General features: G+C 36.9%; 1 protein-coding gene across 1 annotated transcript in view; it reads left to right on the top strand.

Annotated features, from left to right (window-relative positions):
* The window catches only part of LOC150079251 (voltage-gated potassium channel subunit beta-2-like), a 313,834-nt gene that overhangs the window by 138,666 nt on the left and 159,924 nt on the right, over positions 1-15,244 (top strand). Inside the window, exons 7-8 of the mRNA XM_090383003.1 lie at positions 4,874-4,918; positions 5,018-5,061. Coding sequence (XP_090239129.1) covers positions 4,874-4,918; positions 5,018-5,061 — 89 coding nt within the window. The remainder of the gene's footprint in view (positions 1-4,873; positions 4,919-5,017; positions 5,062-15,244) is intronic.

The raw sequence follows: 15,244 nt of genomic DNA, 5'->3' as shown, positions 1-15,244 counted from the left end.
ACTAGGCTTTACATACCAACTAAGAAATACTGTTCAAGATTTAGGCCTAAATGGATGTCAGATGAACTAATGAGACATATGGCAGAGAAGAAAAATGCATGGGATAGATATAAATTAACACGTGATACAGAAGCCTATGATAGATATAAGTTGATCTGTAACCAAGTTACAAAGGAGGTTAGGCAGGCGAAGGCAGATTACGAGAAATCATTGGCAAGGGATGCAAAGAAAAACAGCAAAAAGTTCTTTACTTATGTAAACTCTAGAAGGAAGGGGATGAATTAGATTGGTCCACTTGATATCGATGGTTCAATTGTTGATGATCCTGCTCAGGTAGCTAACAAACTAAATGAATATTTTGCATCGACATTCACACATGAGGAGTTATTCAGCGAGGGGGATGCCAGAGGTGTATTCAACTCTGGCAGTAAGCTAGATAATCTTGTAATAACTGAGAGTAAAGTGGAGGAGAAATTGTCGAAGAAAAACACAAGAAAGGCACCCGAGGTGGATGGGATCTATCCAGTTATATTAAAGGAGGCAGCAAAGGAAGTAAGCAAACCCTTAGCCATAATTATGAGCGCTTCCTTGGACTCAGGGGAGGCACCCATAGACTGGAGATTTGCAAATGTGATCCCAATTCACAAAGGAGGATCAAAGGCTGACACAAGTAATTATAGACCTGTGAGTTTAACTTCTGTTCCAGGAAAATTAATGGCGGCACTGGTTAAAGAAGCACTGCAGGATCATCTTGACAAAACTTCAGTTATAGTTCGGACACAGCATGGTTTTGTTAAAGGGAAGTCTTGCCTGACCAATTTGATTAGATACTATGATGCAGTCACAAAAGAACTGTGCAGAATTATTCCCTGCATTCTGCAGGGAATGTTATCCCCCTGCAGAATGCAGGGAATAACTTTGATATTATATACTTGGATCTTAGAAAGGCTTTTGATACTGTTGCACATGGAAGACTGCTGCACAAATTGGAGCAATGTGGCATTGGAGGCAAATTGCTGCTATGGATAAAGGGATGGTTGAGGGGGGAGAAGACAGAGAGTGGAAATCAATGGTCACTGCTCATTGTGGACTAATGCTATTAGTGGAGTCCCTCAGGGTTCAGTGTTGGGTCGATTATTGTTTTCTGTATTAATAAATGATATTTATGATGGTATATCAAGCTTAATGCCCAAGTTTTCAGACGATACAGAAGGTTGGCAGAGTTGTTAAGGACACTACTGATGCTATGCTGCTGCAACAGGATCTGGAAAGGTTGAGCAGATGGGCTGAGAAGTGGCAAATGAAGTTAAACATTGACAAATGTAAAGTACTACATATGGGAAACATCAACTCCAGAGCAACGTATCAACTCTGTGGTACTACACTGACAGTGGTAGAGAATGAAAAGGACCTGGGGGTAATTGTTCAGGCAGATATGAAGTTCTTTGATCAGTGCAGACAGGCTGCAAGAGTAGCTCATGGTGTCTTATCAATGATATACAGGAATTTTTCTAGCAGGGATAAGGAGCTGATTATTCCCTTGTATAAGGCAATGGTCAAGCCACACCTTGAGTACTGTATACAGCTCTGGAGGCCTCATTTTAGGAACGATGTAGTGCTGCTGGAACGAGTACAGAGAAGGGCAACAAGATTAGTGATTGGAACAAAGGGTTGCTCTTATGAAGAAAGGCTTAAGTTTTGCAAATTACAGTGTCTGGAGACTAGGCACTGGTGAGGTGATCTGATAGCGGTGTATAAAGCCTTGAATGGTTTGAGCATGCTAAATGCTGATGGGATTCTGCCTCTTGCTCAGAATAATCACCTGAGAAGGCATAAATTCAAATTCAGGAAAGACAGATGTAGGATAGATGTACGGAAATTGGCCTTTAGCCAGCGGGTAGTTGGTTGGTGGATCAGACTTCCATCCCTTGTTGTGGAAGTTGATAGCCTTAATTTCGAATGAACGGAGGGGTGAAGTGGAAGGGTTTTTTTTTTTTTTTTTTGGCTGATGCTGCATAAGCTTGCTTTTTTGCATCATATACCTCTGCTAATGCTAATCTGATAATTTATATTCATCCCATGCATTTTTCTTCTCTGGACCTCCTACGGACCTCCTTTGTTCATCTGACATCCATTTAGGCCTAAACCTTGAACAATATTTCTTAGTTGTTATGAAAAGCCTAGTAGCCTCCAAGATTAAATCCCTAAAGGCTTCCAATTTAGAATTCACCATTGGTAACATCATCATTGATCCCACTGTATGGAATTTAAAAACTGTCTGAGAGCACTGTAGTCATCTTTAGGAAAGTAAAAACCCTTCCCTTTACCCCAGTGGTCGTTACCTCTTTGAGTAAATTCCACATCAGCACACTGTGATCACTGTCACCTAGTGGTTCCTTTATCTGCAGATTCTTAATGCAGAAGAATCACTACTGACAGTCAGATCAAGAGTACTACTCCCTCTGGTTGCCTCCCCAACATGCCGTATTTACTTGTTCCACGATGACTCCCAGCGTCCTGGAAATCCCCAGCACCTTGCTTTCCAGGCTGCTGCTCATTCTTATAGAAGCAGTGAAAGAATCACTTTTGCCTCTGCCTGCGGGTACTGTTAATCTTTTAGTCTGTGAACCCCCCCCCAAGCTAGCAGTTTTCCGACCCACCTAAAATTGCCTTGGTATCATCGGCAAATATTTTTGCATTTTTTCTATTTAAGTGTATTCCATCCTTTTTTCAGCGCAGGAATGGTTTTTCGATCATTCTGACACATATTCTGTTTGCAGTAACCCCAGAGATAAAATCATATGCGTTCCAATCAGGTTACACTGGATGCCCTCCCAATCAACCCTGACGCCTCCATAGCCAGGTGAGCAGGAGCAGCAGCAGCAGTGTGTAGCACACATTTCTTGATTAGACCGGGGTTCAAGCCCGTGATCCACCAAATATGGAGGATGCGGAAAGGTCAGGGAATGATCACTGCATATCCACGGAGCAATATGGCTTTAGTTGCTAATGCTCCTAAAAACCAAATAACAGCCCTGCCAATCCTTTGCCATAAAGCTAAGTATAGCTGTTAGAAAAACCACCTCATCAAAAATGTCATCGAGGAATTGCAGTATAACTCCTGCAGTATTCAATGTTGCCAACCAAACTTCTAAACCTTTATCTATAGAGTAATGACATCGTTATTAAAAATTTGAAGAATGGGGAAACTGCAAAAAAAAAAAAAAAAAAGAAATAGTGTGATGAATAAAAATTCACCCTCTTTATAAGAATAATAAAAATTATTAGACTCCATCATTAAATTATTAATACTTCATCTTATTTTTAATAAGAAACAAACTGAAAGAAAAGGCAAACACCAAAAAGAGCATCAGTAATCTCTATGTACTGGGGATATCAATAATGATCATCCACTTTGGAACAAAGAGTCATACAACAAAAAATGATTCTTGTGTATATGCACTCTGTGTGTATTGAAAAATTGTTTGTACACACACACACACACACACACACACACACACACACACACACACACACACACACACACACACACACACACGTGTGCCAGTGTGATTATTAAATAATGAGACTGTTAAATAATATTTCTTACCTTGCAAGATATCCCCTTCAAAATAATTGTCTTGGGCTTGCACGCACTGTTCCATATGTTATTTCCAAGCACAGAAACATTTCTGGAAATTCTTGTAATTTTGTTCATTTTTTCATGAATGTCTTCAATGGACTGAAAATGGGTACACTTTTCAGTTTAGGGAAGATAAAAAAAGTCACAAGGGCTAAGTCTGGCAAGTAGGCCAGACTTTAATGGCCACACTGTGTGTGTGTTAAAAAATATAAATGACATTGCCAATGGTTGTCTGATTTATAGTGTATGTGTATCGATGCATGTCGCATGAAATATTTCCTCAGAAATGTTTGTTTTGGAAGGCATATTTCCTCAGAAAGGTTACAACCTTATCTATTAAAACCATATCTAAGGACTACTTCCCAAATTTACCAAGCTACAACAAGATAGTGTATGTATCCTCTTATTACTCAGATCCTGTGTGGAAAATCCTAGGAGCTTAGTTCATAATACATTACTTTGTGTCATCAGATTACTAGAAGTCTACAAACAGCATCTCATGGAAACAAAGCTGAAAATTTTGAGGCTGTGAGAAGTTCCCTGTTCACATTCTGTATTTCAGAGCTAAAGGAACTTTACATTGTGTTGAAATGCCTATAGGAAGGTAGCAGAAAGTCATAAAGAATGAAGGAAAAGATATAAATTTGATCAAAAGTCGCTTCAATGTAGTTATGTTTTTATTTTTATAAAGAGGGTAAAAAAAAACATTTCTTACATAATGTTATTTTTTTACTTATGGGATAACTTGTAATTAAAAAATAATTGATTATGAGAGAATATTATTTTCTCTTTTTCTCTCCTGACTAGTTGGTAATTATTTTTCAAGTTCTTACTTTTCCAGGTGCGTGCGTGCACGCTCACACTATATTCACAAGCTCTGCATGAGGAAACATGATGTAGTAGTTTCAGCAAAATAGATGTGGTTTGAGCAAATTAGTTTCAGCAAAAAACATAAAACAGCCTTATGATGATATGTAGCAGCATGTAGCAGCAAGTCATAAAGAATGAAGAAAAAGATATAAATTTGATTAAAAGTCACTTGGTCCATTAGGTATACCTAATGGAAAATGGCTGATGTTTAATTTAACTAAAGTATGGTCCTATTAGCCTGCATCGAATGCTAACAAGTTTGTATTAACAAAATTATATATATATATATATATATATATATATATATGGTTCTATATAAGGGTAGATTTTGATTTAAAGGTACTTTTTGTGGATTTGCAGGAGATCCAGTTACATTATCACAACGAAACTTTTTTGGGGTGGAAGGTAAGTATGTGCTTTTTTATTAACATATGTTGAAATATTCAAAAGTTCCTATACTTTAATAAGCAGCCTAAATCAATATTTTTCTGCTTTGTACACTAGAGCAGAAACAGAACGAGGACTTTCAAGGAAACACATAATCGAAGGCAAGTTTGGGTAAATGATCCTTTGACCACTCTTTAAGGTTGTGTGGCTGAAATTATTGCATGCTTTTAAATTACTTAGTTTCAAAAGCATGTATGCATGCAGCATTTTTAGTGATGTAATGCTTGCAACAATATGTTTGTTTGTTATTTACCTTAGTGATGCTATTATAATGGTGGATCAGGTGAAAATTAAGTATTATTGGCCACACAGTATACATATTTAAATGAAATGATCTGAAATCTGCAGTGTTCAGACATTATCACATCATGTAACCAGGAAAGTATAGAAACTATATGCTTGGCATAGAATTCTGCTGGTTGCAGAAGTCTATGCCAATTCTGGTTGCAGAATTCTCTGCCAAGACAGGTTGATTGCTGCTGAACTCAACCTGTCTTGGTCTTCTGGATCCAAGTAAGGGTTACATCCTTTTAGGGCCTTTTCTAATGGTATGAAAATATGATAATCATATGAGGAGAGGTTAGAGCTTTATGGAGGATGTGGGAGCTGTTTCAGCTTATACTATGTGGACATGTATTATTGTTAAGAGCAACTCCTAGAGTTTCAGTTTAAATCCACCTTGTACCATTGTAATTTTACAGAACTTAAAATTCTTAACACTTCCCTTCACTGAACATTTATGCACTATCTTCATGAAGTATTTATACTATATATATTCTTTTTCTTTATATAAATTAACTATCCACTCAATTTTTACAACAAACCAGACCTATCCAAAGCCATTTGTCTCAGCAGAAATTTTCGCATTTTAAACACCTGATTGGTGACACACAAAGTGCATTTAGATTAAAAGGAGTTTCAATAAGTTTAGTCTCTTAACCAGGAGAAATTGTTCCCACAGTACTTTCAAGTTCTGTCTTGAAGTCCAAATAATATGAACAGTCATACAAAACATGGCTCCAACTCTCGGCCTCTCCACAAAAACAGAGAGGTGTATTGCATAAGCTGAACTTTTACATTTTCTCACCATGTCCTGTAAGAATATAAGAGCTGAACATGCTTATAGAGAACCATTTTATTTGTCCTTATGTCCATCAGATAAGAAACCTGAGACTAAATTTCTTAGTCACTAATTCATAATAAATTTCTTAGTCACTAATCCATAATAAATTTCTTAGTCACTAATTGAGCTTCGGATGTGTCCCATCTGTCCTGCCATTTGTTCACAAACTTAATCTACCATCTTTGTTTCTCTCTCTTAGCATCTTCTTGTCAATCTCAATCTCTTCTGTGTCAATCTCAATCCCCATAAATGCAGTTGGAATCTGTTTATGGATATGAAAACATAGCCCTCGAAATACTAAGAAAAGTTCAGTGGTTACACTCTGGTTAATACTTGCAATGCAGCTGTTGATACTGTTCAACAAACACGTAGAATATTCAACAGCATTGTCCTTTGCAATGACATGAGTTTTAGTTGAAATCTAACAATTACCACCCTATGGTACCATTCCCAGCAGCATAGGTAAGCACAGGGAGGAAGACTGTAGAATAGTATAGCTTCAAAGTTTTTCTTGACAGTCCCCACTTTGCTCTTGATATCTTAAAATTAGCTGCAGTGAACTTCTTAACTTTACCAGATAAGAAAGATGTAAAGAAAAATTAGCTTTTAATCAGTTGTCACTCCTAAATATTTCACTTCAGTTACAAGAGAAAGTTGAGTTCCATTAATTATAATTTGAGGAAGTCTGTTTAGATCTAATTTAGTCTTAAAAATAATCATCTTAGTTTTAGAAGAACGAATGGTAAGCTTGTTCTGAAGAGTCCACTTATACAGATCCTTTAATACATGGTTTTGCAGAGGACTCTAAAGCCCTTCGGAAATTACCTTCAATTGAAATAGTTAAATCATTGGTATATGCAATAAGTGTAGTCTTATCAATTTCAGCTTATCCTGGCATACCTGTGCATAGTGATGCTCATTGACCATATGAGATGTTCCATTATGTGCAACAAGACAATAAAGTAAAGTGCAGCCATTATCAACCCACTGCAGGATGGAAGCCTCCTCAACAATTCATGTTGAAGGAAATGGACCATAATCTGCCACGCTGGTCCAGTGCGGGTTGGCAGATCGACCGTATTCGGCAGTCAGGGGCTTGAACCCCGGTCTACTCAAAGAGCGTGTGCTACTGCACTCCCGCTCCTGCCCACTCGGCTATGGCAACAAGACAATACCATATGTTAACAAACTTGGCCACCTGCAGTGGCCAAGTTTGTTAACATATTGATCAAAGAGGTCTCCATCCTCTTCCCAAATGTACACCAGATATTCCATGCACACACTCTTGCAAGCTATGCATTGTTTGCCACTAAACATTTTGCTACCCAAATTGTAAATGTATAAATGGTTATGAATTACCTCATGGACACTGCCATAGTTGGTGTTGAATTCATTTTTCAATGAACATAGGATTACATGTTAATTAGCCTGTACCATATCACCATCTTTAAAATGGTTCCTGATCAAGTCATTTCAAGTCCTGGGTGGATTGCCGTTCCTGTTAAACTTTCTTGTACCACTGAAAAACTTACCTGTTTCAAGCAATCTTTTCCATACATGATTACCATACAGTGAAAAATGTCCACTGACCTTTTCCTTTTAGTACACAGAACTGTATTGTGGCCACTGTGCAACTTTGTATGAATCCCTGTTTCTACTTGTTCATGAGGTAAATTCAAAAAGTTTCCAGAATTTTATTATGAAAGTTTATTGAGGTTAGTAAGCCCAACCTAAAGTTGTTGGGCTTACTAACCTAATCGCATTCAAGGTACCTTCCTTCTGCGCACACACATACACTTGCTCTGTTGGTCTTCCCAAGCTTTGAAATTTTCTTTAAAATAATGTTTTTTTTAGCACATGTAGGGCCACTTCAGTGTTTTATTATTATTAATATCAGTTTATTAACTGCATGAAGCTGTAGATCACCCTGGGACAGCAATGTGCCAGAAGGATGTAGAATTTACAAACTGAGACGCAAGGAACACATGTACAAGAGTACATGCATGCTCATCCCAGGAAAATTATTATTATTATTAATATCAGTTTATTAACCACAAGAAGCTGCGGGTCACCCAAGAACAGCAGTGTGCCAAGAAGGGTGTGGAATTTACAGACCGAGATGCAAGGAACACATGTACATGTGTGCTCAACCCGGGAAAATTACTAGAATTAGCTTACAAATGCAAGATAACAAAAACAAAGTTTGTAGTGAAATACAGAAAGGCAAAAGAAGGAAGATAAATGCAGCAGTAAGAAATGTCCAGGAGCAAGTGATTATCATAGATTCATGAGCTGGTAATAGTTCTTAAGGATCTCCTTTTTGTAGAGTTTGTCTTCACAGAAGTTATCTGGGTGGATGCCTAATTTATTAAAGATCTGAAGGCAATTGGCCGGAAACATGTCTCTCAGGGACTCAATATTTGTTAGCATAAGCCACAGAGGGAGGCAGGAGTCAGGATTTTTTCCCCTTGCCTTCTTTGGACCAGAGATTAATGGGGATACCAATGGAGCACCAGTTCACCCAGTTATAAGCCATGCAAGCATGAGGGCATTTCTTGTTGTGATGAGATGAGGAGTGGTGCCCAGATTGGCCTGGGCAGTCTCCAGGGAGTGGTGCCCAGATTGGCCTGGAGGATAGATCTGGAAATAGTAAGGGGGATGGCAGCCCACCACCTTGTTGCAGCCAGTATTCCAAACTTGAGGTACTTGTTTAGGTTGGAGCAAATGACCAAATTTCAGAGGCATAGAGAGGAATAGGGGTAATACACCTCAGGATGTACCGAGCAAGCAATGCTGGCTGATGCACACCCACAAGCTCCTTTATCATCCACTGTAATGAAACAACAACCCTGAATCCCCATTTTCAGTTTAGGGAATAGCCAGAAGTTAGATGGTGCAAGGTCCAGGAAGTGGGGAGACTACTGCACAGCTGTGGGGTTTTTTTTTTTTTTTTTTTTTTGCATCCAAGAACTGCTGAGCTGCCATCATCCTGTGACTGGGCACCACTGTCATGGTGTAGGATCCAGCCATCCTTCCATTTTTGAGGTCACCTTTGCTCACATTCCCATGCAAATGTATCAAAACCTCAATGTAGTAAGCAGCAGTAATGCTTCTCCCCCAGTCACAAATTCATGATGTGCTATGCCCTCATCATCAGAAAAAATGAACAGCATGACTTTGATATTTTGATTTTGTTGCATGAGACTTCTTAGGCCATGGGGACATTTTTGTGTGTCATTCGGATGATTGCACCTTGGCTTGGGGGTCATAGGCAAACACCTAACTCTTATCCCCAGTGACCACTTTTCTTAGGAAGCTCGAATCCTGCATAAATTTTTCATACAAATTGCCCATAATGACTTTCCTGCAGTCCACTTGATCATCTGACAGCAAGCATGGAGTGAACTTTGCACACACAACACCTGTTTTCTTTAAAGCATTATCTCCATAAACTTTCTGTAATGCTTGCAGACAGTTTCTATAGCACTTTTCCCAAGTTTAAAGAAGAACTTGATGTTAGCACACTGTTCAAACTGCAGCATTCCACAATCATTCAGCTGCTACACATGGGTGAAGTGGCTGAGCCAGTTCCCACTGGCATGTGGGTGAATTATTTAAATATATATCATAAATGAGAATATGCACCAAAGTCAACATCAGTGCCCATGAAATCTTATGGCCATAGTGCAAACCATTTAAATAACAATGTGCAGTTCCGGGAACTTTCTAAATGTACTGTGTACATTCATCTCATGTAATTTCATCACTATTTATGCCTGTACAACCTAACCTAGAGGGCATTATAGTTTATCATGCACATTTTTTCCTTAAATCAACCAGTTACAGATCAGAACATTGTAAAAGTCTGTTATATTCTCTTGATCCACCCTTATAGTACATAGCATCCCACAAGTTCTGATGCTATCTTTGATTGTACTTAGTTAAAGATACACAGTACATGAATATTTAAGCACTTATATTTTGAAGCTTTTGTGTTACTGCTTGATAATTAATCTGAATTAATTTGATAACACCGTATACTTGTTATTTTTTATATTTTTACTTAATCACACATGGATTTTGAATTATTTAAATATACATCATTAATATATTTAAAACGTTTAAGTTAGCTAGTAATGATTATATAAAATAGTAAGTATACTAGTTGAAAGTCATTATAAACTAATCTAGGCAAGATTTAAATATGGTGCGAAGACTTTGCCGGGGAAAGGATGAGCTGCTCTGATTCTTGGTAGAACTAGATTGTAGACAGTTTCCATCATCCAGACACAATCATATCCATTGTGCTTATTAGAAAACCTGAAGTAGCAAAAACTGTTTAGACACCAGAGCAAAAGTTACTGTTTTATCTTTTCCTTCAGCGCCTCTGTAGCCAGGTGGGCAGGAGCAGCAGTGCGTTGCACACGCTTCTTGATTAGACCGGGGTTCAAGCCCGTGACCACCAACTACGGAGGATGCGGAAAGGTCAGGGAATGACCACCGCATATCCCCGGAGCAATGTGGCCTTAGTTGCTAATGCTCCTAAAAACCAAATAACAAACAAGTCTTTTCCTTCTCCATACACGTAACATAAGTAATATCTTTTTTGAGAATATGAGAGCTGTCAATTGCTATCATGGGTTTTTTGCTAATATCATTGAAGAGGCCTTCAATAAAATAAAATAATTAATTTTCTGTTTTTATTCCGAAAAAGTCACACAAGGTCAGAGGAGTTTACCAGATAAAGAGAATATGAGAATGTCACTTTATAGTAGAGGTGTCAAACACACGGCCCACAATACTCTAGAGTACGGCCCGAATCAGATTAAAATTTAATTGGGAAATATTCAACAAAATAAAACACAGATAATATTTCATTTTAAATCTAAAAATCATAAAATTCTCTTTTGACCCTGGTTTACACATGGCCTTTTATAGGCAAGGCAGCATGTCCCCTCTCATTATTAGGACCACTGTTGTTTTTGATTTTCATAAATGACCTATCCCTTCATCAATGAAGGGATAGAGAATGTGGTGTCTAAATTTGCAGATGATGTAAAGATTGGTAGAGTAGTTAATGAGCACTGCCAAGCAGTGTTTTTTGTTATTTTATTTTATTATTTATTTGTTTATTATTTTTTTTTTGGCTAGTGCAGCATAAGCCATAGGCTTCCTTGCACCATGTGGCCATTGCTAATAATAATACTCTCCGACTGCTGTTCCCCTCACAGCATGTCATCTTTTATTCTTACTTGCCAAGACACTTTTTTGAAATGCACATGTTTTCTGCGAGATTCTTAGCTATGTTTGATAGTACATACCTTTGCGAGCAGTTATTTTCACTCCTGAAGACAATTTAAACTTCACATGGGCAAGAGTAACAAGTGAGCACTTGTTATCCATACTGAAAACTGCATTATCACAAAAGCTTATACCTGATATTGATAAAATAGTTTCTCACAAAAGATGCCAAGTTTCTAGCAAACAGTGTTAAATTAATTTTTAATCTTTTTGTTGTGATACCTTTGTAGTGATTTTGAATCTATTCGATATTAAAACATAAAATTATATGTTTCTTTTTATCTATAGTTCCTATCTGATTTATATGCATGTATGTGTTAATAAATAAATAAATATAAATACTGTACATATAAATATTGAAAACCAATGCATTTTCAAGTCAAGTCAAGTCAATATGCAGCCCACACTGATCCTCAATAAGGTTTAGTGTCCCCCATTCCTATTTGAGTTTGACACCTATGCTTTATACAATCACCATGGTTCTAGCACATAGGCTAGAACTAGAACCATGGTGAACTCAAATATACATAGTATTGTACTCTTCTGTTTGACTACTTCAAGGAAACTGCTTATTTGGGGGGGGGGGGGATCACAGGAATGACACAGGTTAGGAGCATATGCCAAAATTACACTTGCACCCTTCTCAAGAGTACTTGTGTGTGACCCTTTAGTACTTTATGCATAGAAAGAGATATGGAAATAGATGCAAAAACTACCAGCATGTAATAATTATAAAAATCAATAAAATACAAATAATTTCCTGAGAGAAACATCCATGGGAATTAACTAATTCTAATAAGAGATTAAACACAGCACTCATGTAAATTTTAAAGGCAAAAAATGTTTGAGTGTATTGAAACAAGCTAGAAAGAAATCTTTACAGAAAACATTCCAATAACCCAACCATTTATAGGCTGGTAATGGTGAGAGATGAGAATTTATCTTTCACCAGTTCCACACTACCATGGTGATACTGATAATTGGCATTTGAGACTTAAAAATGATATCCACAAGAATTTTGGGACTTTTTGAAAATTGAGGAATCTTGAATCCTCTAAATGGGTCATTGGAATGTTTTCTGTTAACTTTTCTTTCCATTGTGTTTCAATAAACTTGAATTTTTTTAACTTAAAATTTACTTTGGGTGCAGTTTGTTTAATCTCTTATTAGAATTAATGAAATACAAAATTTAATTTTTTTATATAATAATGTGAGGAAATTGTAAATAAATTAAATGAAGTTAAGCTTTTGATTAGATTAGCCAGTGCTTAAAATTAAATCTAACTAGGGGCAGTCCCAAAAGTTTCTAAAGGCTAAAGCAGTGTTTAGGGACATAATTTAGCTTTAATTATGTAGCAATAAAAAAAATCCATGTTTATTTTGGTCATAAGGGTGTGCTGTAGCTCCTTTAGTCCCTCATGGGCCTGTCCATGGGGTAAACAGCGACTTGGTGCCAGAGATGTTGGGATGTAAAATATGATGAATATAATACATTTAGGAGAGAAAAGGAAGTCATTCTTTTTTACCAGATCTGGAGTTAGATTATGTTCATGCGAATGTTAAGTCTATGTAGAGCATAATGACTTGCACCAAAAGGAAAATAAGAATAGGAGTATGTTAAAGTCCAATTGACTCAAAGGAATATTACAGTAATCTGTTTAGGCAACTTGGCTGGGCAAGCAAGTGCGATTCTTTCGTTATGTGCAAAATCAACCCACCTGACCATTGAATTTTGAGTCAGTTTGGTGTAACATAAGCATTGGGAAAACAAAAGTGACAGTAAGAGTGTTATAGGCCTAATGACTGTGATGAGTATAATGAACAACTGTGTAGACAAATAGAGTGGGGCCAGTAAATTAGAATGTCTTACAATGCAGGATTTTAACTTTACAGATTTGACTAGAACTTCTATGTTGGTCACTATAATAAACAACTGTGTAGACAAATAGAGTTGGCCAGTAAATTAGAATGCCTTGTAATGCATGATTTTAACTTCCCAAATAATGATTGGAACTTATAGATTGGTCACATGCACAGTAGCTAGAATTTTGTGGATTACTGGATGATTGTTTTTACTCTATGTTAGAAAGGCAACAACATGAAGCAATACTCTTAATCTGATTATCACCAGTGAATCTTCATGCATTAAGAATCTGCAGATAAAAGATCCACTAGGTGGCATTGATCACAGTGTATTGATGCAGCATTTACTTAAAGATATAACTACTCTCAAGGGCAAAGGGAAGGCATTGGTTTTTGTAAAGGTGACTATGATGGTCTCAGACATTTTTTAAATTCTATGCAGTGTGACCAACTGATGAAGTTACCAACAATAAAATATAAATGTAAAATAATTGTAATAAATGTAAATATAAAATAATTGTAGATGCTACTAGGCTTTATATACCAACTTAGAGATATTGTTCAATGCTTAGACCTAAATGGATGTCACTTGAATTGATGAGATTTATGGCAGTGAATAAAAATATAAATTATCATATAAATTATGATAATTTATATTTGCATATAAATTATCAGGTGGTACAGAAACATGCATTAGACGTAAACTAGTTGACCATAAACATAAACTAGTTTCCATAAGGAGGTTAGGAAAGATAAGGCAAATTACAAGAAGTCTCTGGTAAAGAATGAAAAGAAATGCAGCAGACTTGTTTACACATGTAAACAGTAGAAGGAAAGAGATTAATTACATTGGTCCATCAGATATGAATGGTTTAACTATTGATGATTCTGCTCAGGTTGCTGACAAAATGAATAGGTATTTTGTGTCTATACTCCCACATGAGGAATTTTTTTAGGGATGGGGATGCCAGAAGTGTATTGTATCAAATTCTAATAGAGTGCTAACTGATTTTGAGATTACTGAATGATAACTGAGAGGAAAATAGAAGAGAAATAGTTGAAGGAAAATATAAAAAGGCACATGGGGTGGGGCGGGCTTTATTCACTTATATTAAGAGAGGAAGCAAAGTAGATAAGCAAACCCTTAGCCATAATTATGAGAGCATTCTTGGATTCAAGGAAAGTCTTTATGGGCTGATGATATGCAAAATATTCCTAATTCATAAGGGGAACCAAAGGGTGACACAAATAATTACAGAGATGTTAGCTTGACTTCTCTTCCAGGGAAAATAACAGAGTCACAGAAGGAATTTGTTAATGGTCAAGCTTGTCTGATCAATTGGATAGTATGACATAATAACAAATGAAAAAAATTATTTTGATATCATATACTTAGATTTCAGGAAGCTTTTAATACTGTTTGCACATAAGGCTGCTGTACAAATTGGATCAGTGTGATATTAAAGACAAGTTACTGCTGTGGATAAAAGGATGGTTGAGTGAGAAAAGAAAGAGTAATTACTGATGGGCCCTTCTCTCCTTGGACTAACATTATTGGTGGAATCACCTAGGGTTCAGTGTTGGGTCCAGCGTTATTTTCTATATTTAGGTCTGTAGATAGAGGTCTAAGTTTGCAAATGATACAGAAGTTTGAAGAGTTTGTTTTTTGGTTTTTAGGAGCATTAGCAACTAAAGCCATATTGCTCCGGGGATATGCGGTGGTCATTCCCTGACTTTTCCACATCCTCTGTATTTGGTGGGCATGGGTTTGAACCCTAGTCTAATCAAGAAGCGTATACTACACACTGCTGCTCCTGCCCACCTAGCTACGGAGGATTTGAAGGGTGATTAATGACAGTAATCAGGGTATGCTACTGCACCAAAATCTAGAAAAATTAGCAGATGGGCTGAGAAGTGGAAATTGAAGTTTAACATTCACAAATGCAAGCTACTGTATATCAGTAGCAGTAATCCAAGATTAATATACCAACTGTGTG

Source organism: Mastigoproctus giganteus, chromosome 10, assembly GCF_048544385.1.
Source record: "Mastigoproctus giganteus isolate SK-2022 chromosome 10, ASM4854438v1, whole genome shotgun sequence".
Lineage (NCBI taxonomy): Eukaryota > Metazoa > Arthropoda > Arachnida > Uropygi > Thelyphonidae > Mastigoproctus > Mastigoproctus giganteus.
This window is presented reverse-complemented; position numbering and strand designations above follow the sequence as displayed.